The sequence below is a fragment of the Rosa chinensis genome, chromosome 1 (assembly GCF_002994745.2).
Source record: "Rosa chinensis cultivar Old Blush chromosome 1, RchiOBHm-V2, whole genome shotgun sequence".
NCBI lineage: Eukaryota > Viridiplantae > Streptophyta > Magnoliopsida > Rosales > Rosaceae > Rosa > Rosa chinensis.
In genome coordinates this window covers 23,871,955-23,897,565 of record NC_037088.1, presented here as the reverse complement: position 1 = coordinate 23,897,565, position 25,611 = coordinate 23,871,955, and the positions used below count along the sequence as shown (strand labels likewise).

Here is a 25,611-nt window from a genome sequence, read left to right as displayed (position 1 = left end):
AGACTTTGGAAGACATGTTGAGGGCTTGTTCTCTACAATTTAAAGGAAGTTGGGATAAGCACTTGGCTTTGATGGAGTTTGCATATAACAACAGTTACCATTCGAGTATTGGTATGGCTCCCTACGAAGCTTTGTATGGGAAACAGTGTAGGACCCCCTGTGTTGGGATGAAGTGGGAGAAAGACAAATTATTGGTCCTGAGATTATTGAGATCACAACAGATAAAGTTAAGGTGATAAGAGAGAGACTCAAGACGGCTCAAAGCAGACAGAAGAGCTATGCAGATAAACACAGGAAGCATCTTGAATTTCAAGTTGGTGATTGGGTATTTCTGAAGTTATCTCCTTGGAAGGGTGTGGTAAGGTTTAGTAAATGAGGGAAACTAAGTCCAAGGTATATGGGTCCCTATGAGATTGTGGAACGAATTGGTCTTGTCGCTTATCGCTTGGCTTTACCTCCACAACTATCTCAAGTACATGATGTTTTCCATGTCTCCATGCTTCGCAAGTACATCACTGATCCTTCACATGTGTTACCAGCTCAACCCATTACACTTACAGAAGATCTAACATATGAAGAAGAACCAGTACCGATCCTTGATCGTCGTGAGCAAGTACTCCGAAGTAAGGTTATCCCTTTGGTTAAGGTATTGTGGAGGAATCACCTGATTGAAGAAGATACTTGGGAACCAGAGGATCAAATGAAGCAACAGTATCCACATCTTTTTCCTTGACAGGTACAATTTCGAGGACGAAATTTTATAAGGAGGGAAGATTGTAATGCCCCGTACCTTAAAAGTCTTTACTAGTTACTTTTTACCGTGGTTGACCGAGGAGTGACTTTTTCTTTAGTCCGGTAAATTAGAAAATTTATTTGAGATTGTCGTAGAATACGAAAAATCGAGTTCGTGGACACGTAGTTTGTTTAAATTGGATTTATATCGGAAAAGTTATGACCAAAAATAGAAATTTCTATTTTTGGCATGGCTTTTGTTTGTGAGCTTCTATTTGTAGTAAGGAAGGATTAAAACAGATGGAAGAGAGAGAAAGGGAAAGAATCAGGAAAAAAAAAAAAAAAGAGGAAAGAGAGAGAGCACGGGTAGAACCCGAGTCACCCCCCCCCCCCCCCTCTTCTTCTTTTTTTTCTTCCGTCGCTGCTCCCCCTCTCTCCGGCGATTCCGTCGCCGTCCGGCCACCCCAGGACGAAAGTTTGGGCACGACGTGATCCTCTCTTCCTTCTCCTTCTAGCCATGTAAGTATTTCACCTTGGGTAGCTTTGGTTTTGGAGATGTGAGGAGAATTGCAGAAATGGGAAAAAATGGATTTTTGCTTTGATGTCCGGTTTCCGGCGATTTCCGGCCGGATTCTTTGGGGGTTTTGGTTGTTGGGGAAGTACTGAACGTATTCCTAACCTTATTGCAGCTCGTTTTGATCGGTGGAAGAAGATTTGAGGGTGTTTGAGACTGTGAACAGTACCATGAACAGTAACTCTCGAATTCTTGGGTTCTTGTTTGATTTTTCTGGTTATTTCTACTTGAATTTGGTTGTTGTTGCAGGTATAGGAACTGTTAGTTGTAGTCTATGAATTGTTGTGTTAGATTTAAGGTTGTTGGTTAATGAGTTTCCTTGGAGTTTGATGTTGGTTGTGGTTCTAAGGTGGTTAAGATTATTATCTTGGGTTGAGAATTTGTTGTCATGTTTTTGGTGTTGAGTTGAGAGTGTTGAGAGGTTGAAGAAGTATATTGGGTTTCGAATGTCAAAGAGAAATTTGGAATTTTTGGATGTTTTAAATGTTTTAGTTGATGAATCTTTTGACTTAATCTCTTGGTAATTTATTGTCAATGTTATTGTGGGATTGGTCTTTATTGTTGAGGAATTTGGTGTTGAAATTGTGGTTTGGAAAAGGAAATTTAGAGAGAATTTGAGATTGTTAGAGTTGAAATTGTGATTTTTTTGCAAAGGAGAAAAATTAAGAAAGAATGTGGAATTGTTGGAAAAGGATTTATATTATAAATTGGTGGTAAATTGTGTTGAAGGAAGTGAATTAAAAATTTGTTAAGTTATCGAACGGTCTTTGTGAAGGTTTAGATTAAGCGAGGTCATGGAATGGTTAAGGAATCAAAGTAAAAATCGGTTGAGTTGTTTTGATTTGGAGGGCATTGAGATTGTAAGGAATTATAGAATTTTAATTCCGAATTGAAGTGTGGGAGTTCTATAACAATTTATGAATAACGGATGCTTATTCTGAGGGGAATGAGTTGATTTTGAGAGTATTTCCTTATTATGGTCAATTATATCCTATTGTATTGTGACAGGACGTACTGAGCCCTCGAGCGAGGAGGATACAGGCAGGCAGCAGGGTTAGCTGCGGGACTCACTTGTGAGTGGACTTTTATTTTATTTAAATAATGTATGCAGCATGGAAATAAGTTTTCAGTTGATTTATTATTTTGAGGAAATGTGATTTGTGGAAAGTAAAGGATTTAAAAAGAAAGCAGTTGACAAGGAGGCCAGTTTTGGCGCATGCGTATTTTACCTATTTGGCAGTCCCTCCTAGGTAATAGTCTGGTCGGCAGTCCCGTCCAGACTACAGCTCGGTTGGCAGTCCCATATGATGTGTCATCTGGTTGGCAGTCCCTTCCAGATGACTTGAGGTAGTTAGTCGGCAGTCCCGTCTACTACCTGTGGCTAGTTGGCAGTCCCAACTAACCACCGCCTCCTATTCCGGTTGGCAGTCCCTTCCGATGCGTCATCTGGCTGGCAGTCCCTCCCAGATGGTATGATATGCCTAGGAAGCAGTCCTTCCTAGTCATCAAATGAGTTTCATTGGAAAAAGGATTGAGTTGGAATTTCATAAAGTCTCGCTGCATGATGGTTTTGTTAAAAAGAGAAATGGGGAAGCATAGCACAAATTGTTCTAATTCTTGCTTCGGTTTTGTCCACTCACTCTAATGGATTTTATATGTTTTCCCCTGGGCCCTTCGTTTACAAATGCCCAGATTTCAGATTTGCCGAGATCGCGTCCAGGCTCAAGGACTTAGAAATCAGCGCTTCCGTTTTTGTCCGTAGGTTATTACTTAACCTACCTTGTATGATATCGGCTTAGTTTAGTGTTGCTCTGATAAACCTTTTCTTTTAAGTTTGATGGATGTTGTTGCTTACGGAGGATTATGTTGGGATTTGAACTTTCCGGATGTAATATATGTGCTTGGATTGTAAATTTGATATAGTAGGTTGAGTAGAAGTTATAGTTGAAAGCATGTCCAGGTTTGTGAACTATTTGGGTAGCCCATATTAGGGGAGGTTCTGCCGATTTTTCGGTTGGATTTCACCTAACGTGGGCCCCGCAGGCTCGTATCCAGGTTTCGGGGTGATTCTTGGGTCGGGTCCTGTCAGCTAACCTAGCTACATTTGATCTGTTTGCTGAAAAGAGGTGTTGATGTTCGTCACTACATGTCAGCGGAGGTTCTTCAAAATGGTGCTTTCACCAGTTATATTTATAGCAAAAGTGACAGCAGTTGTTGAAGACTTGTTAGCCTATCCAAAAAGGTGCTATTAGTTGTGGAGGTTGTTCAAAAAGGTTTTTCCTCCATCTGTATTTACATGAAAATTGCAAACTGGGTTTAATTTTAAATTCTTAGTTGCAAGGGAAGATTTTGGCTAACATGCTTCAATCCAGTTGCTGGAGAATTCAAAAGGGGTATCTAATGTTAAAGGATACTGTAAAGATAAATACAAAATAATGAGCCTAAAATTCAATTGGTCAAAACACAGATTGAAGTTTTGTCCTAATTGAATCTCAGGCTCATTCTAGTGTAGCTGTCCTTACAGTAATCTTGGAGATTACATGCCCCTTTTGATTTCTCCAGCCACAAGATTGAAGCATGTTACCCAAAATTTTGACCACAACAAATAACTTCAAATCATACTCTACAGATTTTAAACAAACACAACTGATGTTCATTATTTTGGCTACAAATGCATATTCAAATCTAAATACTATAAACGACGATGAAAAATTGAAGAGGAAAGAAACAAAATAATGACCAGACCATATCACTGGCAGACCACTTCATTGTTTTGCTTCTCTCGCAAATCACTTCATCTTTTTGGTTGTCATTCATCTGTTGCTCAAAATAATTGCCTACATATCCAAAAGAAGAAATAATCAGCACAGATTATCTTCCCAACTTCTGTACAGCTTTTGCCAATCTAGCCCCCATAAGTTCACCACAAACTACTCAATCTTAATGGGTGTTATGCAAAAGACCAAACCAAACAATGGAAACTAAATGCATGGAAAGAAACTATAAACAAATCACATTAAGAATTATATGAAGAGAGTTGAAGAGTTCAAATGATGGGTAAATTGAAAAATGGTTATATGAGAAAGCAAAGAATTGTTGGCTTTTAAGCGGCTGATATGAAGAAAAAATTGTAGAAATGGTGTTAAAAATATGGTCAAACATTCAAAGCAAATTTCATGTCATTGACACGTGCTCATTCTAATATTAATCTCACCTTTCTTCATGGATTGCTCACTCATTTTCAACTACAAGCCTCTATCATTAACAGCAGGAGCGTCATTCTCCAATAGCTGCAATTCAATTTGTCTGACATCATGTTCAAGCTTGCTCTCTTGGAAACCGATTCCAAATGCTTCTTCCTCTCTTCTAACAGCTTCTGCAATGCCTTAGCATGCTTCTCATGCTGTTAAATGGAATTTTTGAGTTAATCCAGAAACTATCCTCTTTCCAATTGTTCCTCTAGCTACCTCTAGGTTTGTGATTTTTGCTCTTCTGCTGACTTCTCTGTTGCATTGACTGACTTCTCCCTTACTTCCATAACTTTCCCCAGTAAGGCAAAATGATCTTTGCCTTTGCTTGCTCTTTATATGCTGTGTTACTGTCAAGGTCAGAAGCTGCAAAATCACCATGATCAAATTTTTAAGATACTTGACAATGAGTCAGAATAACAACTATAGAACTATCCACAGAAATTTGATCCTTTCTCAAATTCCATAACATGCAACCTGGATGTATCAAAACCAAACTAAGCAATCCATAATCCATTAGGTTTCAATAGCATCTAACTCCATCACAATAAAACCTTTGTAGGCATACGTGATGCATTTTAATTTCGAGAAACTTCAATTTAATAGTAATGTCCAGTGCTTACCTATTTCATCTCTTTTCCCAGTTTCCTGATTACTGTAAAATAATAGTAATTCAAGATCTTCCTTCTTGCTGTACCCAAATTTTCCTGCAAAACAATAAAAGGATTAGACGTCTCAGATGAACCAATCTTTCAACAATCAAATCATATTGATTATCTTATCAAGCTTTGTTCACATGTCTTTAAAATTGATTTGCAGATTGTGAACAAACTCATTCAATAATAATTAACATCACACTTTAAATTTTATTAGCAACATCATTTAAACATTTGTACCTCAATTCAAAATACTTGCAAATTTTGATAGCTTGCTGTTACCGATATCTACAAAACAAAAGAAGACCACTCATTACAACTACTAATACTTTCTTTGTATGAGAGTTCTAATGATGTGTAAAATCCGGCCAAATATGGTTGAAGTCTTTTTGAAATGAAGGCCAACTCTCCTCTCACCTATCAATTTTAGTTAAGTTCAAAGGGTTAAGCAAATTGCATTCCAATCAAATAGAAGAACAGCATAAACTAACCACTCCCAGATACAAACAAAAACCTAATACAGTTTACCACCAATCACTTGCCTCAATCTCGGAAAAAAACCCTTATAAAAAAATTTCTAAAAATTTAAAGTTGAGCATAATTTCAAAAATTGCCTATAAAAAATTCCCTTCCACTTATCTTGATTTACAGATTCAACCTTCTCCTTCTCTTCAGACCTTGCAGACCAATTTCTTACAACAGCAGCATGTGAAACCTGCATACAAAACTAATCACAGTTTAACATTAAATAGGAACAATTTACAATTACAATAAACAAAATTGAGATAGGAGAATTAAGAAACACTGAACGTAAAAGCAATCTATGTCTGCAAGCATGAACAATAACTGTGGAACTAACTAGCCTTTGTTTTTCTCACTAATCAAACAGAGTTTCTTGTATTTTGAGGAGTGTTCATGTTTGAAATGTTTTAATTGGCTGCAGTGAGTTTATGCCCCTCTGTTCTCTTGAAACTGTAGCATTGATTATGTTTTCTGGGTTGTGGTTCCCACTGGAATTTGATGTTGCTCATTTATCTAATAGTCTGCTCAAGCATTTTTCTGATGTTTTGTATACCACCCATTTCTACTTGCACTGTAACCTGTAACAGCTTTCTATAATTTGATCACAAAATCTGATCATATGCCTTGTATTTGATTCGAACTTGGCACAAAGCAGTCTTGACTTTTCACTTACGGTTTAGAGACCCTCATGGGCTCATAGCAAACCTTTGAACTCAAGAAACTTTTTCAAATCTAATCCTGTGTTTGCATCCACTTCTTGGAGGGTCATATATGTTGCTTAAGCTATTTCATTCATGAAGTTCATAGGCCTGAGTTTGCCGGTCCTTTTACTTTGGTTGATATGTTCCCTTCTTAATGAGGATTTTGCAGTACCTAATTTGCTTTTCTGTTCTCTGTAACCAAAGTTGAATTTGTACCATAACTCTCTTCAAGCAAAGTAAATATAAACAACTAACAAACATAGATACAACTTATGAACAACTGAGTCAAATAGTTTAAACTTAAAAAACAAAGACTGAATAATCAATTAAATTCCAATCAATCAATTAAACCAGAACAAAACCAAACAATCAATGGTTTTTTTGTTTTCACATTAAGATTTATGTTATGATAAAATTCACACAATTCACCTTGCTAATCCTCCCAAACACATGTATAAAATTCCCCCAAATTTACATGTAAACTTGCTCCTTGACACTTTTTTTTTAAATCCCAAGCTCTCTCTTTGCTCTTCAATCCTCACTGTAGAGACCCTTTACTAATACTCAATCTGCTAAGAACAAAATCATGCTTTCCCCAATACCCAGTTGCTCTCCTGCGACTGTGTCCTTAACCTTCACTTAACTCATCAGTTTCAATTGTACTACCCCCAGTATTTGTTCATACCCTTGAATTCAATCCAAAATTCCTTCTCTGTACTCTTAACGTGTTTTCCACACATTCCTATGACACCATTAACACCATTCATCCCAAAACAGATCCCAAAAACATACAAACACAGAAAATCCAAAAACCTAATTCATAACACCATAGCAACCATCTCCAAACCGGGGGAAAAAAAGACAGCAATAGATAGCTCACCTTAAAGAACTTCTGATAACCAGCTTTGAAGTCGAGCCTCCCTTGATGAAGCACCACTAAGCAACAGCCTCACTAATCACATACACCCAACCCTCTGACAAATCCAATTTCACAACCGTAAACTCCTGCATCACCAAAAGCTCAAATCAATCACATGCAAACAACAAACAAACCCTAAATCGAAGGAAAACAAACATGATGAGGACATGCAGAACCTATTCTCTTCCTCTTTCTGTTTCAGTCATGAGTCATGACAATTGCAAATGGATGGACCCCTGCAAATACAGACAATGAAAATCATGAAATTAATCCAAATCATTTTCTCCCATTCATAGCAAATCAATTGCATACTAAACCAAACAATAAAAGCTCAACCAAACAGTGATGTAAGAAGGGAAAGACTAAGCTAAAATGGGTCACGATTTGTTCAAATTGTTCAGGAATTGAGACCAATTGAAAAAAAGAAACCACAGAATCTTAAAAAAAATTGGATCGTGGGACCGTTGAAAATTTAAAACCCAGACTACCAAACAAAGCCAAATCGCATACACTAATCTAATCAAAAATCACAAAACATATCCATGAAATCAAGGAAGCCACTGTGTAACCGAAGAACATCCAAATCCTACCAAGAAAAGAAGCCCAACTCTTCTCTTACTTTTGCTGAAAACAAATCCACAAAATCCAAACCCAGGTTAGAACACAGCCTCCAGTTCTCTCTCTCTCTCGCTCTCTCTTTCTCTCGCGCTGTTTCTCTCTCAAACTGAAGCTCTCTGTCTATCTACCTCTCAGTGGAGTGAGGTATCATAGAAACGATAGCACTGAGCAGCACCCAGGTGTCAAAGCAAGGGAAACACACACTGTGAAGCGAAGAATAGAGACACGAAAGCTTTGAAACTATTAACAGGTGTCGAGCAAGAGAGATGAAGCAGGGAAAACATCGTCTTTTCAGCTACGACCTGCTCGGCTGGAGCCGGTACTGTTCATAAGCCGATGAACAGTTAACTGAGAATTAGAAGTTTATAAATTTTTATTTATACCTTTCGGATTCACTAATGCTCTGGCAGTCTCTATAAACCTCATGAAATGGGTGTTTTGCCCATATGCAAATCAATTTAATATTGTTTCTATTGGTGACTTGCTGGTCACAAAGTGAGCGTGCGCATGCAAAACACCCAAAAAAGTGAGCTACATACTTATTTGGGGGACAAGCAAGAAAATTTCTTGCTAATTTGGACTTGTTTGACAAAGTGACATACTTGCGGCACAGTCAGGGCCGGTCCTAAGGTTCTTGATGCCCAGGGCGAAATTTGTTTTTGATGCCCAGGGCTAGTTCGAAGATTTTTTCGATGACGATTCTGAGATTAATTTGGCTTTAAAAAGTTAAGAATTAACAAGTTTTTAGAATAATCAACAGAACCACAGAAAACAAGCAACAAAACTTCTAATATTCATAATGTCAAAATTAAAGAACACCCAATCCTCAACTTGCACCATGGAATGTCAAAAAATTTGTCTAATCACCGTAGAAGAACCAAAAATTAGAGCAGAGAAAGATTCAAGGGACATATGATGAAAATGAATTGAGGGATGAACAAACATTGAAACCCCAAATTTAAAGAGAAATTTGTTTGATATCACCATTCTAGAAAGAGTGAGAGACTTTACTATAATGGTGCTTAACTTTTTGCAGTTTACGATGACTAGATCAAAGTCGTCGAAGAAGAAAACATCTAGCTAGTGCGTCTAGAATTTTGAAATAATATATATATATATATATATATTTTTACATTCTGTAGCATATTATTGCAAATTATATATATATATATATATATATATTAAAAACTAAAGTGAAAAGGGACATGTATAAAGTGGTAGAATAGAAAAAGGAAGAGTGAAGTAAACATTAAACAGAGCCTTATGGATGGCTATGGTACCCGCAGCAACTTAAACACCAAATGGTGCCCCACCTTCCCTTGGGCCCTAGGTTGTCGCCAAGGCTGCCCTTGGACAAGACTGGGCCTGGGCACAGTGGTAGAGAATTCAATCTCATAGGGGGCCTTCACAAGCTGAAATACCAAAACTTCATAAAAAATAATTAAAAAAATAACCTAAATGATGTCTTATAAATTCGTTAAGCCAAAATAAGCAAGCCAAAACAATAACATTAATTACTATGTCTGGTGTGGCAATTAGTCAAAATACTTAGGAGAAATTAGTAATACAACTATGATGGCACCACTTGGATAGATAGGTATCTGGCCGAGGTTTCTAGAGCTCTGCTCTTTGACTCTGTAAATAGTGGATGCCCCCGGGGCTTCCTTCTATGTTAATTTATAGTCTTTTCACACTAAAAATAAATAAAAAGTAAAAAAACTTTCTTGTCAGAGGAATAAATAGGGTGTCCTCCAATCTTTGTTCTCAAATAAATGAATGTCCAAAAAATTAAAGAAAACCACAAATGTTGCGAGCTTCAATCAAATCCATGGCCAACTACATAACACTAGACTAGATTCTTAGATGTTTTAGAGAGAAAAAATATAAAATGAGGTATGGCATGTGACCCACCAGGTCTCAAGGTGGTTCTACCATTGTTGGGGACATGTGATTTAGATTAATGAAATTTATGTTGAACTTGAAAAAGTTGGTAGCACTTGTTAGATGGGAGAGACCTACATGTACCATGGAGGTTAGGAGTTTCTCTGGCCTGACTCATTATATGGATGAGTTTTCTGAATCTCACTTAACAGAGAATGTGTTAAATCGGAGTGATTCTCTGTTAAATCAGAGTGATCTAAATAGTGTGAACAAGTTTTCAAGAATTAAAGAACCATTTAACCCCTGCTCCAGTCTTAACCTTTCTAACTAATTCACTTCCCCACCCATGTTGCTTTCCTTCTATGGTACATTTGGAAATATAGGTGTAATCTCATTTTCAAGCATGTTCCTTATATATAATCCTTCGATTGTCGCTTCTCTTGCCTTCGCTGCTTCAAGGGAATTCCTTCAGATCCCTCCCAAGCTGCTTCCCCCGCGACACTCTTGCATCGCTGATCTGTCTACTAAGGAGACCCATTGGTCTGCCCCTCAATGTGGTTCTCTTAAATTAAATACGGATGCCGCCTGGGATGAAGATTCTAACTCTTGTGGTTTGGCGGTGGTGATTCATGATTCCTCTGGAGTCATTGTGGGGGGCTCCTCCAGGTTTGACTTCACTTCCTCTCCTGTGGCTGCTGAAGCTATGGCTATTGAGCTTGGCCTCATCGCAGCCTCCTCCCTCTCCCTTTTTTCTCTACTGGTGGAATCTGATTCATTGTCTCAGATTTCTGCTCTGCAAAATCCCCTTTCTACGGTGGACTGGACGGCTTCCCGAATTGTTGCTCGTATACAAGCTCTTGCCGGCCGCTTCCATCGTGTTAACTGGCGTTGGGTAAGTAGAAAAGCCAATGGTGCTGCTGATCTGGTGGCTTCCATGGCTTTACGTAGGGTGTGTCCTGTTGATTGGTACTCCAATCCTCCCCCCTCCCTCATGCGTATATTGCTTTTCGATGCTGCGGCCCCCCTCCTTAGCCGTGCCTATGGAGTTTGGTTCTTGATTTCTGTTTTCTTCGTTTGCTCTTTGGTCCTTTCTTCTATTTTGTTTCCTCTGTAATGTTTCTTCAATGCCAAAAAAAAAAAAAAATTAAAGAACCATTACAAGATATTTCTCTACAATGTCGCATTATGGATTGATGCAGCTTTGTCAGGTATTGCTTATTCTACCTAACTAAAAAGGCACTAATTAAAGATACCCTACTCATAATGTGGAATTTGTTGCAGTTGTCTTTGCACTTAAGATTACGCATTATTTGTATGGGTCCAGTTGTCTAGGAAGAAATGAACCGTTGATTAAGGACTATGATTCCACCATTGGTTATAATTCTGGAAAACCTAATGTGGTTGTAGATAGTCTTAGTTCTCTAGAACTTATCCTCATGCATCACTTGCTATTGTTACTTGAGTTGAAAACATTAAGAGCTGCTCTTAGTTTACCACTCTTGTGTACTGCATTACTAGCCAGTTTTCATGTAGGATGCATGTTGATTGATTGGTTGTTACGTCCCGAACCTAAATTTAGCGGTTTACTAGTCATTTGGACTGTAAACGACAATTACTTTCACTTTTACTTTGTTTCGATACTTTTAGTGGCTCTAAAAGTTGACTTTTTGTTCGGATCAGTTTTTGAGAAATTTTTATTCATGAAAGTCGTAGAGGACGTTAAACCGAGCGCGTGCATATGTGGTACGTAAAAATCAGAGTTCGTATGTGGAAGTTAAAAGCGAAATACTAAAGTTATTGTTTGGGGTAAATGGTATAAATTTAAACAGTAAAAGCTCGGTAACTCCCATTTCTCTCTCTCTCTCTCTCTCTCTCTCTCTCTCTCTCTCTCTCTCTCTCTCTCTCTCTCTCTCTCTCTGGCATATCTCTGCCTCCAGGCCACCTGATGGAGTGCCACGGGCGTGGGTGGCTTCGTCTCCTCCTCCCCTTGAAGCCTGCGGCGGTGGCTGGTGGCGATTTGGTCTGAAAACCACCCAATAAACTCAAAAACTCGACTGTAGTAATTTTGAGGTCAACGCCGGTTTCTCTCAATTTTGACCACCACAGGCGACCAAACTAGGTTCTTTGGAAGCGCCTTGAACCACCCTTCATGCTCCTCAAATCTCTTGCAATGAATTGAAGCGTGGAGGGAGAAATCACGGCTGGAAGATTTCACTGTGCAAATCGGAGCTTTTCGGGTTTACTTGATTTCCGGCCACTTCAAGGTATTTGCTGGCTTTGTCATAGTTGAGAAAGTTGTTGGAAATGTTGAGATGATGTTGTACATGAAATTTGGTGGCCTGTTGAGGTGGTGACCGGCGGCGCGTGGGGCCCATGTGCCGCCACTGTGGGTGGCGCGTAAGGTAGGTTTCTGGCTTTGATTTTTAGCTAATTAAATCCTATAATTGTTGTAGAGCTTGAATATGTGATTTTGGTGAAATTTGGAGAAGTTTGATATTAATTCTGAATTTCCGAAGTTTGGAGTTTCGAATGTTGATTTACGGGAATCCGACCTTTGGATTTCCCTTGTTTCCGCTATGGAATACTCTAATTGACGGATTGATATTAGTGGTAAAGTTTGGGTTGAATCCGGAAAGAAATGGAGATATTGGTTTACGAGAGGTTTTTGGGTTTCGTTTTAGAATCGTATTTATTTGTTGAATTGTTGTTTACGGAATATAATTGTGTACAGGACGAGGTACCGACTCATTGCTCGACGAGGATCCTTACGCTAGGATACTACGTTAGCCGTATACTATGAGTGGACTTTTGATTTTAAGTGATGCATGCGGTTATTTTTCCCGAATTATTGATTTAAGTATTTACCATTCTATTATAACTTGAGCATATATTGAGTTTGAAAATTGACTTCGGGTTATCTCGTGATTTTCACTTTCAATGATGATTTTCGGAGATTAATTATGATTCATTTCGGTTACATTTTCGGAAATGAATTTTGTATTACTATTTTGTGTGATTTTGAGTTCCGATGATTTATCTCCGATTTATAATTATTATTTTCGACTTATGTTTTGTTGATGGATTTGTGAGTATGATTTTGGCGTATGGGACACGTCGTGATATATTTGTTTATCTTGAGATTTTCTGAGTACGGTTGGGAATTGTACTCGTGTGTTCATTTGCGAGATTTTGGGGAAGCTTTACTTATTTTTGGTTTTCTATTGTTTTCTTCACCATGGGTCGATTTATTTTGTTCTCCTCCTCACGTGGTTGTAGTCGAGCTTTATTAGTACTCCTCCCTGCTTACTATGTATTTGTGGATGAGTTGAGCATAGAGCCTGGGAGGCTCTAACCCTAGCCTAGGAGGCTCCCTTCATTGCATGGTGATATTTTCTTCCCCAGATCCTTTTGTTACTTGACTAGTGGGACTAGTTCGATCTTGTTTAACCAACAGGGCTGGTCTTATTTTCTTGAGTATCGGAGTTTCAATCTTTTTACTTGGTTGTTTGTGACTAGCGGGGCTAGTCGGTTTTCTTGAGCTGAACTTCAGTCGGTTTGTTTTCCTTAATTGTTGCATGCATAGGGTTTTAAAGGAATACACGTGGGAAAGTATAAACTCCTTTTTCTTTACAATTAGTTATTTTTGTCCACTCACACTAACATTTTTATGTACTTTCCCCTGAGCCCTTCGGTTTCATTTGCCCAGTCTGCAGAGTAGCTGGTTCGGCATAGTAGGATTCGGGGCATAACATGTGCTGCTGTTGTTTTCATATTGTAGGTTAATCGTTGAACTTACTTGTATTTTGAATTCTTTTTCTCTTTTAGATTGCTATAATAACCTGTGGGACAAATGATGTAAAGTTTGGGAGTTACACTTGTGTTTTTGGATTATGTTGTGTTGTTCGGATTTCAGTGGTTAATTGTAGAGTTGTTGTGATTTGGGGAGCAGGGTGGCTCTAGAAGAATAAGAATGTTTATTAGAAGTATGAATGTGTTTCTACAAGTTTTGGGTTGTCCATTTTTAAGGGTGAGTCTATCAAATTTTTGGTAGAGTTATTCCTAAGGTGGGACTCACAAGGTCACCTCGGATTTCAAGGTGAAATTCGGGGCGGGTCCTGTCATTGGGTAAGCATGATCCTTCACTAGTGCAATTGAGGACGGATGCATGTAAGTAATGGTGTGAGGGTGAACTATATATAGTAAGAGATTATGGAACTTTAGCTTTGGGTACTAGATTATGTGTTCCTAATGATCATTTATTAAAGAGAGATTTTTAAGAAGCTCACAGCTTTAAACTTCTAGGATCTAAATGGGTAACTTTAAAGAAGTTTAATATGAAGAATGAAATTGTGAGATACAAGGCTCATCTAATGATGCAAGGATATTCTTCAACGCCCTGGGATAGGTTACGAGAAGACATATTCTCTCATAATGGACATTATAACATTCTGCTGCCTTATTAGTTTGGCAGTTTCCAAAAATCTGAATATGCAGCTTATGGATGTGGCTACAACTTATCTATGAGGATCTTGATCAGAGTTATTTTTTGAAGGACTATTTGAGTCGTTCACTATATAGATTGAAACATCAACAAACATATTACACCGAAGTTCTCCAATCATCAGCAACAAGAGCAACATACGATTGAAGTTAAGCATATCTGATCTAAAAACAATTTTGCACAACCCTTCAACAAGTCACTGCCAAAGTCTACATTCAAGAAGCATGTTCAAGGTATTAGTTTACTTAGATTGTCTAAGTTACCTAGTATGTAGTTTTCAAAAGGAGTCGATATCAGAGGGAGTATCCTGAAGCATGATCACTTGACCATGGCGTACTCATTTTTCCTTCGTCCAGGTTTATTTTGTCCCACTGGATTTTGTTATGTGGCAGGGTTTTAATGAGGCAGATCTTTGGCATAGTCACTTTATTCTACTACATCAATCTTGAAGATTCTTTGATGCGACCTATATGCATTTGCTTATCTATCCCTTCGACCATGAGTTTGTCCCACTGGCTTTAGCTGTTAAGGTTTTGTGTAGCAACTCTAATGCATCAATCTCCAGTACACATACTATCTACTTCTGATCTAGATTGGACAACTTCACCTACCTCTGAGGTTTTGATGCGACTACTCCACACTCATGCAAGTTACAGTTCTTTTCTCTTTCGACCCTGATTGTTTTTGTTATGTGATGCCCCGGAAACTCATATTTATTTTCCGAGGATTTTCCGGATTCTAAATTGTGATTATTGGACGGTTTCATGGCTCGTGGTTGGAGCGGAAGTGTTTCGGGCGAATAATTATTCGAACAATATGGTTTTAGGTGGGTTGCAAAGGTTGACTTTTTATTCATTGGGATTCTCAGAAACCTTCCTTCACGAAAGTTGCAGAGCGCGTCGATAAGAGTTCATGGACATGTGGAACGCAAAAATCGGAGCTCGTATGAAGAAGTTATGGCTTTCGGGAAAAGTTTCCGTTTTAGTATAAATAGAGGATTTCCAGAAATTATTTCATAATTCCAAGTTTCCTTTTCCAGAAACTCTCTTCCTCTCTCTTCTCTCTAGATTGATACCTTCATTATCGAAGAAACCCGGTTGACTCTACCAGAACCTGGACGATCCGACCCGGCTTTGCCGGCCAACTCCGTCGACCTCTTCCGGTGAAACCTTCCAGATCGGTTTGTCGTTGTCGTCCGCTCCTCCCTGTAGTGTCCTCTAGCGGCGATTCGCAGTGGTGACAGCGCTCCGTCGACCTCTTCCGGTGAAACCTTCCAGATCGGTTTGTCGTTGTCGTCCGCTCCTCCTTGTAGTGTCCTCTAGCGGCGATTCGCAGTGGTGACGGCACTAGAAGGCGGCGAAGTTTGGTGTATTCGGACCCGATCGGAAAACGCTGTTCCGGCGCCGTCGTGGCTTCATGCTTCCTATTGTGAGTTCGTCGAAGCCTATTGGATCAATCTATGGTGGTTGTTTGGATCGATTCACGTGAAACTTGGTTCAACTCAGATTGAATAGTAATCCACGGCTCGCGAGGTAGTTTTCGACCCTTTATGCTTCGATTTTGACTTCATGCTAGGTATGAAAGTGGTTAGGCATGCTAAGAAGAACAACTTTGATGTTGGGAGTTTTGTGAAATATTGAGTTTTGGCCGACGGCGGTGCGCCACTGCCTGTGGAGGATTTTTGGCTGCGTTCCGGCCATATTAGGAACTGTTTCTGGTATTATATATCTTCTACTCGTTGATACGAGCGTTTCGATATATAATATGCAATTTTTGGAGTTCGTATGGATTTGTTATGATTTTTACGGTTTCATACCGATTGATTATTCGATCCGTGAGGATCCGAGCGTCCGATCGACTTGTGGTTTTGTCATATCGATCGTAGAAGTGTTCTGGAGACTTAGGGAGGTCTCGGATGAGGTTTTGCCTCGATTGGCTTTACTCATGGGGATTTAGTTCAAAACGAGGGTTTCGAACTTTAATCACTTTGTGATTCGTGCACTGAATCAAGACCCTATGTGTTCAGGTGCTTGTTGGACTTGTTGAACAGATTGCGGAAATTGTGCTTGCTTTGGTTAACGTGTGAAGACGCAGCGGGATTCTGAGGTGAGTAAATCTCACAATATTTGTTATGAGCATGATTGATATTTGTTATGAGTAAGATTACCCTATTGTCTTGGAGTTATTAGGTTAACTATGACTATAGTTGGTATTAGTGGTATTCATGAGTGAATGACTACGTATATATATATTTATGTGATATATATATGCATTGATGAATCTTTGTGATGATTGCTATCTGAGTGATGACCGGCGAAATCTGTGTGATGATCAGCTGAACAATTGCTATCTGTGTGATGATCCTCGAAATCTATGTGATGATCAGTAGGACGATGGCTATCTGTGTAATGACTGGTGGAATCTGTGCGATGATCAGTGTGACGACTGCTCGGTAGCGGAGCTGAATTGTTATTAAGTTAACAATAATCGAGAAGACTGCTGTGATGGCCGGGGCTACCTACAGACGTCAGAGTGTGGGGTTTCGATGTTTACTGTGATTTGAATTGCTTGACTTAGTGTGACCTCCTGAACAAAATTATATGCAGGGGTTACCATGAATTGTTTTGCTTGTTTTGAAATGTGATTGTCTTGTTTCTTCTTGATTATATTGATTGATGGTTTGATTTATCTTAAGAGCCATAGTGGTGACAAATTGTACTCTGTGGCGAGGATAGGAAGGTGATTCATTGTTTTCACCTTTCATGTCATGTTGATGACAAAAGCTCCTAGTGGAAAGGGAATGAGTGTGATTTGGAATTTGCCGTAGTGCGTTAGAATGGCATCAAACATTTCTTGAGGAAGTCTTGTTTGATTGAATTTGTGTAATGGGACGCTAGTTGAGAATCTGAGCATGAGGCTTTAGTCACCAGTTGACTTATGTAGGTACGATATGAAAGGTTATGGAATTGATGGCTGTAGGTGTGAGATATGTGCATATCGTGTTTAGGTTGAGGTGACTTAAGAATGTATTTAAGCTTTGTGATTTTGAGTTTACTCACACGGGCTTGCAAAAGCTTACCGGGTTTGTTGTGTGGCAACCCGGTGCACCATTCAAATGGTGTAGGGGTTAATCCTGCAGGTCAGGGTAATCGTGGCTGAAGCGGAGGCGGCATCCTTGCAGCTTTACGGTAGGATGCCATTTTTGTGACTTTACCGTTGATAAGGACTTCCGTTGTGTAGTTAGCTCTGAGGAGCATTTACGTTTTATTTTGTTGTTGGCAATTTAATTCATAAGCTTTTGTAATATATGATTCTACGGAGCGGGTCAATATTGACATAGTGGGTTCAAGGCATCAATATGTATTTAGTTTAAGGGGAAAAATATTTACAGATTTTTGTTATTGATGACTGAACGATCACGCATGTATAATTATGGGATTATATATCGATTTTTAATTGTGTTAAAAATCAGGGGCGTGACATGTTATCACAAGGTTTTTATTACTTGGAAAATTTTTTCGACAAGGCAACTTAGAAGTGCATTGTAGAGGCAACATTATTCACATTGAATATCTAAGGAGAATGTTGTAAATACTTTTATGAATTTGGCTACTCTAGTAAATAGTTATAAGGGCATACTTATAATTATAAGACCCAAACTCTGTAGAAAGATGGCTTATCTACAGTAAAGCGTACCTTGTTGAAGGAAATCGACTTATGTGTGCCTAATCAAACTAGGATTAGTTCCATGATTGTAATAGGAGAGAATGTTCTAGAATTCCTAGTCCTATTTGGAATAGTTTTCCTTGTACTATTAGAACATATACTTTGTAATCCCTATATATAGGGCTCATATTGTCAATAATGAAACACACAATTCTCTCATCAATCTCTCTCAAATCCTCTATTCTTAAACACATTATCAGCACGAGCCCTAACCACAACAACCAAATCCTCCACCGTGAACTTTGCTTGCAGCTAGCCCATGCTAGCCACACCTCCACCTCACATACCGTGCGTCCGCTGCCCCCTGCAGCTCCACATAGCAGTTCGCTGCCCTTGCAACACCTCTCGCCCGACACCAGCAAAGCCGCTAGCCCAGCCAGCCATCCCTGTCGGATAACTTCTCAGCCACACTCCACCGCCACACGGTTCCTCCAAATCAAGCATCATTGAGCCATCTAAGGTTCCCCATCAACCCAACCTACATCGTTTCCAAAACTTCAAGGATTCAAGTTTCAAGATTTCAAGCTCCAAATCAACATATAAGTTTTAAATTAAAGTTCCTGCTTTCATCAATTTAAATTCCTTCTTCTTTTTCTCGGAGTCTTGCAACCTCCCTTCTTCTACATCCCACCTTTCTTATAACGTGGGTACGATTCTTTAAAAAGCGGAATCGTGGGGATTCACGCTATACGAACTAAGAGCGTTCGTAAACCACGAACTAAGAGTGATCGTGAGCATCGAAATATTACAGACTAAGAGTGTTCGTAAGCTTCGGACTAAGAGCGTCCATAAGCATCAATTTATGACCATCTAAACATCATTGTTTCGGTCTAATCTAAAAATTCTTGGAAATCGATTTCTTGGTAGCATAGCTCCGAAATCTTATTATTAGTTTTCGTGGAAGCATTGATTCCAAAACTAACTTGTTCTTGTTTCATCTTTCAGGATGTCAAACACGAACAAACTCGATTTTGTTCCATTGGATTATGCAGGCAAAAGGTACTTAATATGGGCCGTTGACGTCGAGATCCACCTTATTGCCCGTAATTTATTGCATACAATCCAAGAGCTTTGTCCTACAAAAATAGCTCCAGACTATCAAACTGAGACCGATAATTCCTGGGCACTCGCCTTCATGAAACGTCACATGGATAATGACCTCCTGTTTGAGTTCATAAATGAGGATACAGCTATAAAGCTTTGGCAAGCTCTTCGTGAACGTTATGGCAATGTTCATGACTCCATCCTTCGGAATATAGAAGCAGAATGGAATGATCTTCGCTTCTCTGAATTTGACACAATCATGCAATTTTATTCGGAAGCTCTCCACATCAGAGCAATGATGCGTCTCTGTGGGAAGACGATCACAGAAGACCAATTGATTGAGAAAACCCTCAATACCTTCCCCATCTATGCTATGAGGTCCTCTGATTTATTCCGGACTCATGTGAATGCAAGACGGATCACAAGTTTTCAACAGTTTATGGAAGCTATGGCCACTACTGAAAGATATGGCAATGAACTTGTGAAAGGAGAAATTGATAGGCTTCAAGATAGCCATCAAGAGCATCGTCCTATGGCTAGAGAAAGTCGCCATCAACGTCATAATCCTTACAATCGAAATGCTCAAGGTAATCGCCTAAGGCGACAATCACACGATCGTAATTGTGATGTCTAAGAAAGGTTTGAACTGAGAGAACGGTTTTAAAAGTGAGCAATGCTCCACCAAAATCTCGCCTTACCTACCTGGTCACAACCAAATTGGAGTTACCGAACGTATTGAGTGACTACGATTTATTTAAAATTTGATTTTTATTTTGGATTAGATTTTGGTCAAGAAACTTTGATGTAATCATTGGCTATTTTTAATAAAGTCTCGATTTATTTTATTCAATGTCTTGGACATATTTTAATTTCAAACTTTATTATTTTTCAGTATGTTCCCCGGAGAGCTAGAATACCTCGTGGATAGTGCAACCAGACATACTATTCTTTGAAATAGGCAACTTTTCCTATGGATGACGCCTACTCGATCTTCTGTGACTACAATGGCTGGATAATCTCAATTGATTCATGGTAGAGGACCAGCCTAGTTTATGTTGCCAAATGGCACAAATATAAATGTCACCGAAGCTCTTTATGCTCCTAGGGCTGGAAGAACCCTATTGAGCTTCAAAGATATAAGAGCTAATGGTTTTCATGTGGAAACACATTGTGAGAATGGACAAGAGTTTCTTTGCATCACCTCTAATTACTACGGACATAAAAGAGTCTTAGAGAAACTTATGTGTCGATCTAGTGGGTTGTATGTAATCACTATTTGAATAATTGAATCCAATCATGTTATGAGAGATGATTTATGGGATTCCGACCCATATAGGCTTTGGCATGACCGTTTGGGACATCCAGGTCATGATATGATGATCCGTATATTAAAGACTTCACACGGACATCCATTATTAGAACGAAAAGAAGTAAAAATCAGAATTTGGACCAAGGAGGAGCCACTGTGCCTCACGGCGCCATTCCCCTACAAAACCGGCCATCCAAGGTTGGCGCCGCCGTCCCCCTATGGCCCAAGGGTGGCTTTGACGCCACCTATGCTCCTTTGACTCCAATTCCTCCTTCTAAAGTCCATTGTGACTTCATGGCTCAACCAAATTCCTCATTAGTTGTTTCTAAAGCCCATCATTCGTTTTGCAAAGCCTGCTCTTTAGCAAAATTAGGATCAAGACCATCCTATGCAAAGGACACTAAAGAAAATATACCATTCTTGCAACGAATCCAAGGTGATATTTGTGGACCTATTCAACCACCTTGCGGACCATTTAGATATTTTATGGTGTTGGTTGATGCATCGACACGATGGTCACATATCATGCTATTGTCCACAAAGAATGCTACATTTGCTAAACTCCTAGCCCAAATTATTAAGTTAAGGGATCACCACCCTGATCATCCTATTAAGTCTATAAGACTAGACAATGCTGGGAAGTTTACATTAAAAACTTTTTATGATTATTGCATGTCCATTGGGATTGAAGTTGAACATCCAGTTCCTCATGTTCACACCCAAAATCGTCTCGCAGAAGCCGCCATTAAACGACTACAAATGGTTTCTAGAGCATTGGTTATGCGCGCCAATCTCTCTATTTCTGCAATATTGCATGTAGCTATGCGTATTCGTCTGAGGCTCACAACCACTCAACCCTTTTATGCATCCCAGATGGTGACTGGGTATGAGCCTGATGTCTCACACTTATGCATATTTGGGTGTGCAGTTTATGTGCCAATTGCGCCGCCACAGTGCACCAAAATGGGTCCTCAACAACGATTAGGCATTTATGTTGGATATAACTCTCCAACTATTGTCTGCTACTTGGATATGACAGGCGAACTCTTTACCGCTAGATTTGCGGATTGTCATTTTGATGAGACAGTCTTCCCGTCGTTAGGGGGAGATAAGAACATAAATGTTCAACAGGAATGACAGGAATTGTTGTGGTTTGTCCCCACTCTGTCTCATCTTGATCCCCGAACCACACAGTCCGAAATTGAAGTGCGGAGAATTCTCGATCTTCAAAATGTAGCAGAATCGATGTCTGATGCGTTTTCTGATATCGCTAAAGTGACGAGATCACATATACCTGCTGCAAACGTGCCTGCAAGGATTGATGTCCCTAAACTTAGAGGATATGACGCCATCTTAAGGGCACCTGAGCATGGCGCTAACATCCCCTCTCATGGTGACGTTGTGGCTAGGCCCACTGCTCCTGCCATGAAGCGCGGGAGGCCCATAGGTTTGATGGATTCTCGCCCAAGAAAAAGAGCGAGTTTGGCACAAAATAATCCATTAATCATCGATGTGAATAATCCATCTCATGAGAACATTCTGGATTATGGTTATGTCCAAGAGACATCATTGGGGGACGCTCCAATGTCAGAACCAATTCCAGAGAATAGGGAGATCTCCATGAATTACACAAGTGTACATGAGATGATGGATATAAATTCTATTGCTATTGATGATGCATTTGCATATCACGTTTCAAAAGGAATAATTGACAGGACCCGCCCCGGATTTCACCTTGAAATCCAAAGTGGCCCTGCGGGGCCCACCTTACACTATGCCAAAAAAGCCTTCAGACGACAGATATAATCTGTCGTCTGATGAAGTAAAAATCTGTTGTCTAGGTGGCTGCCTTCTCTAAGCCATTCAGACGACAGATATTCTCCGTCGTTGATAATGCACTCAGAGGATAGTAATCTGTCGTCTGAAGTACCTAATATTGAAGAATCGGAGTCTATCTGTCGTCTGAAACACCATACAACTACATATTAATGTTGTTGGAAATTCACTTCATCAACGGATTCAAAAAATAACTGTCGATGTAGTTAATGTAAGATGACGGAGTTTTTGTTGTTTCTGTCGTTTGATTGAACTAATATTAAGCTTAGTTGATGCTTCTGTCGTCTGATTTGAAGAACAACGACAGTTATATGTTGACTGATTTCGTATGCAACAACATAATTCTGTTGTTTGAAGTTGGTAGAAACAACATATTAACCACCTACTTCTGTTGTCTGAGAGTTCTTTGAACTCTACTTTTCTGTTGTTTGAACGTGGTAGAAACAACATATCAACACCTACTTCTGTTGTCTAAGAGCTATTTGAACTCTACTTTTCTGTTGTTTGAATGTGGTAGAAACAACATATCAATCACCTTCTTCTGTTGTCTGAGAGCTCTTTGAACTCTACTTTTCTGTTGTTTGAACTTGGTAGAAACAACATATCAACCACCTATTTCTGTTGTCTGAGAGCTCTTTGAACTCTACTTTTCTGTTGTTTGAACTTAGTAGAAACAACAGATGATCATTTGTTTCTGTTGTTTCTATTTTCTTGATACAACATAAATTGTGCTGTATTTTCTTGATATAACATAAACCTTCATATATCTGTTGCCTTTCAACCATTTCAACATCAGTCATTTACAATCATCAAAACCATAAAATTGGACTAAAATCAGCATTGAAAATGATGGCTACCTTTCATTAATTGCATCAACATCATCCAAAATACAATCCATAGTTCCAACTCTAAACCTAGCCAACAGTTACATTATGATCGAGAGAACCAAAAAACCATCTTATCTCGATCATTTACCTAGTGCACCAAGTCAAAAACCTATAAGGTAAAGAAAGAGTAGCTAGACAGAGCAACTGCATGCATAATTTAAGTTCATCAACACTTTCCATCAGTTGTATATAAATGCACAAAGGGGATATCTGCAAAGATAAACAGCTTCACCATTTTATCCAAAAAGCTTCTTTAAGCAGACCTGCACATAGGGGAAAAAAGTATACTAAACTGGAGAAAAATTTCAAAAAGAGAAATGGGAATGAATAATATTTTTCATGCTCAACAAACAGACGTATATCTGTTACCTATAGATAAGAGTTAAACAAGAAAGTTTAATGTAGTATACAAAACCAAAACATGAAGATGATGACAGCTGCCAAGGTACCAATTGCAATTAAACATGTATATTTAAATTAGAAAGTTGTATGAGCAGCAATACCTCTAAGAGTTGCAGAAATGATAATGATTTACTAACTGAAACTCTAAGAACCTTGTGCTGAGAAAAAAATGAATAAAAGGATCAATTAAGACCTATACTTTAGGTGAAACTAGTAACTACCTTAAGTGAATATTCTAAACATAAAGTGCAAAATTGTAACAGTGCAGAAAAATATGCGAATGAAAGTTTGGCCTTATTCCCATGACTCACTCCCTTCTCACCTTCTATCATACACATTTGATCCCTCTGTTGCCAAGGCCGAATCCATCTTTCCACCAAGTACTACTCTTCTTGATTCTCTCTGCAGCCCTCAACTGAACACAGTAAGTCCAAATTGACCAGCTTTAAATTAAAAACACCAAGTACCAAAGGGGAAAACATAAACTAAACCAAAGAGAGATACATGAGTATACGAATTTGAAAGGAGAAGAGTGGGTACTAACTAAGGCTGGCCTGAGTCGGTTCTACAGTTTTAAATCCAGAACCCGGAACCGGAAGTAGATCTCAGAGGCAGCAAGCTGCAAGCGTATGTACAACCTTAATACTTTCTGGCCTGAAATGAAGACACCAAGCAATTTTGTTAAGCAATATTTCCTGGCCTCAAAACAGATGCAATATCTTTTTTTCACTAACAGTTAACAAACAACAAAACTGAGCAAAACAGACACAACAGAAGAAAATTTACTAGTTCACCTCAAATGCATAGTAAATACAAAAAATGCCCAGTTCCTAATTCTCAAACCATCATTCCCACACAGTCCAATCAATCCCACACAAAATGAATATCAAATTCTATTGTGGTAAATAAAATGCAAATTTGCAATACAGCAATACAGTACATAAAGAAGAATAGAATGATATTGTAAATTTGCAATGCACTGAACAAAATCAGAACATTTAGAAAGAAAGCAATGATGAAACACAACCAGCTGACTTCAATAAAGAGAAAATCAGAAAACTACCTTTAAAAAACATATGGGTTTACTGCTCTAGGTACAGGCTTCTCCTTGTTGAAGCCATGGAGGAAGAATGAAAGTCAAGTGTCTCAGAGTTTTGGCTGCACAGAATCTAAAAAAAAAAAAGATTAGGTTCTTCTATAACAACCCTATATAACATAGACCTCATAGAAAATTAGAAATAGAGGTAAAAGAAAACAAAGGGATGACTAACCATATATCAGCCTTCGATCAATTGCTTTGCACATGCATATGACCATCTCTGCTTCTCAATAGACCCAAAGATGCAAGGGGAATCATCTTCTTTAAGCAGATAATATGCAGGATCCTAAGAAAAATGGCAAGGAAGAAGTTAAATTTTTCAGTTAAAGAAATAATTACTTGTATATGCTTACCTGTTGCTAAAACTGGCATTTATCCTATTTACTTTATGAAATAAAAAGGAAGACAAGTAATGAAAAACTGAAGTCAAATGGAACTAATGCGTTCATATATAACCTATTCTTCCCTCCTTTTGACGTTTTATATTTTCCAATGATGTGTCTCTATGTCATCCATCTGTAATGCACATTCTCAGACCAATTAACCCCAAAGTTGCTTTACATTAATTTGAAGATATATCAATGCAAGTTAACCTAGCCATGCTAACATGAAAGGATAACTGGACAGGTAAAAGGAAGAAAAAGGTTATATAATCTGCAGATCGACTACCTTTATTTTGTTACACGGTGTTGCGTTTCCTTGCAATAGTAATTTCTGTAACGAATCCTTCTTGCCTTTGTCAAGTGTTGCTCGAGCAGCAGCCACACAATACTGCACTGCTTGCTCCACAAAAGGGTTCCTCAAGTCACTGAAACTCGAAACCACTCAAAACGGTAAGCAACAACACCTTAATGACTCATTTAGCAACATCATTACTTGCACTCACTCAATTAATAGGAAAGCAAAAACATAACACCCATAAAATAGTTCAAAAACCAATGATTACCCTTTAATCA

At 38.8% G+C, this 25,611-nt stretch overlaps 2 protein-coding genes and 3 long non-coding RNA genes across 6 annotated transcripts; 2 read left to right on the top strand and 3 right to left on the bottom strand.

The window, feature by feature from the left end:
• Positions 1-4,560: 4,560 nt before the first annotated feature.
• On the bottom strand, positions 4,561-5,519 carry LOC112190327. Its single transcript, XR_002932354.2, has 3 exons — positions 5,451-5,519; positions 5,178-5,261; positions 4,561-4,920 (listed from the first exon to the last, which is right to left on the bottom strand). It is a non-coding gene; the product is annotated as an uncharacterized LOC112190327 (long non-coding RNA).
• Positions 5,520-5,598: 79 nt separating this feature from the next.
• Positions 5,599-8,078, bottom strand: LOC112190309. 2 transcript variants are annotated; one of them, XR_002932351.2, is made up of 4 exons: positions 7,943-8,078; positions 7,529-7,588; positions 7,314-7,438; positions 5,599-5,925 (listed from the first exon to the last, which is right to left on the bottom strand). It is a non-coding gene; the product is annotated as an uncharacterized LOC112190309 (long non-coding RNA). The 2 variants fall into 2 exon arrangements; XR_002932348.2 differs by having other exon boundaries at positions 5,603-5,925; positions 7,972-8,030.
• A 1,924-nt stretch (positions 8,079-10,002) lies between these two features.
• LOC121050068 lies at positions 10,003-11,024 on the top strand. Its single transcript, XM_040508646.1, has 2 exons — positions 10,003-10,517; positions 10,636-11,024. Exons 1-2 carry the CDS (start codon positions 10,198-10,200, stop codon positions 10,745-10,747), a joined length of 432 nt encoding a protein of 143 aa, XP_040364580.1. The 5' UTR covers positions 10,003-10,197; the 3' UTR covers positions 10,748-11,024.
• A 6,465-nt stretch (positions 11,025-17,489) lies between these two features.
• LOC121050067 lies at positions 17,490-19,849 on the top strand. The gene is made up of 2 exons (XM_040508645.1): positions 17,490-17,540; positions 19,024-19,849. Exon 2 carries the CDS (start codon positions 19,025-19,027, stop codon positions 19,754-19,756), a length of 732 nt encoding a protein of 243 aa, XP_040364579.1. The 5' UTR covers positions 17,490-17,540; position 19,024; the 3' UTR covers positions 19,757-19,849.
• Positions 19,850-23,096: 3,247 nt separating this feature from the next.
• On the bottom strand, positions 23,097-24,842 carry LOC112190320. The gene is made up of 5 exons (XR_002932353.2): positions 24,828-24,842; positions 24,620-24,725; positions 24,101-24,210; positions 23,879-23,971; positions 23,097-23,417 (listed from the first exon to the last, which is right to left on the bottom strand). It is a non-coding gene; the product is annotated as an uncharacterized LOC112190320 (long non-coding RNA).
• Positions 24,843-25,611: the final 769 nt, after the last annotated feature.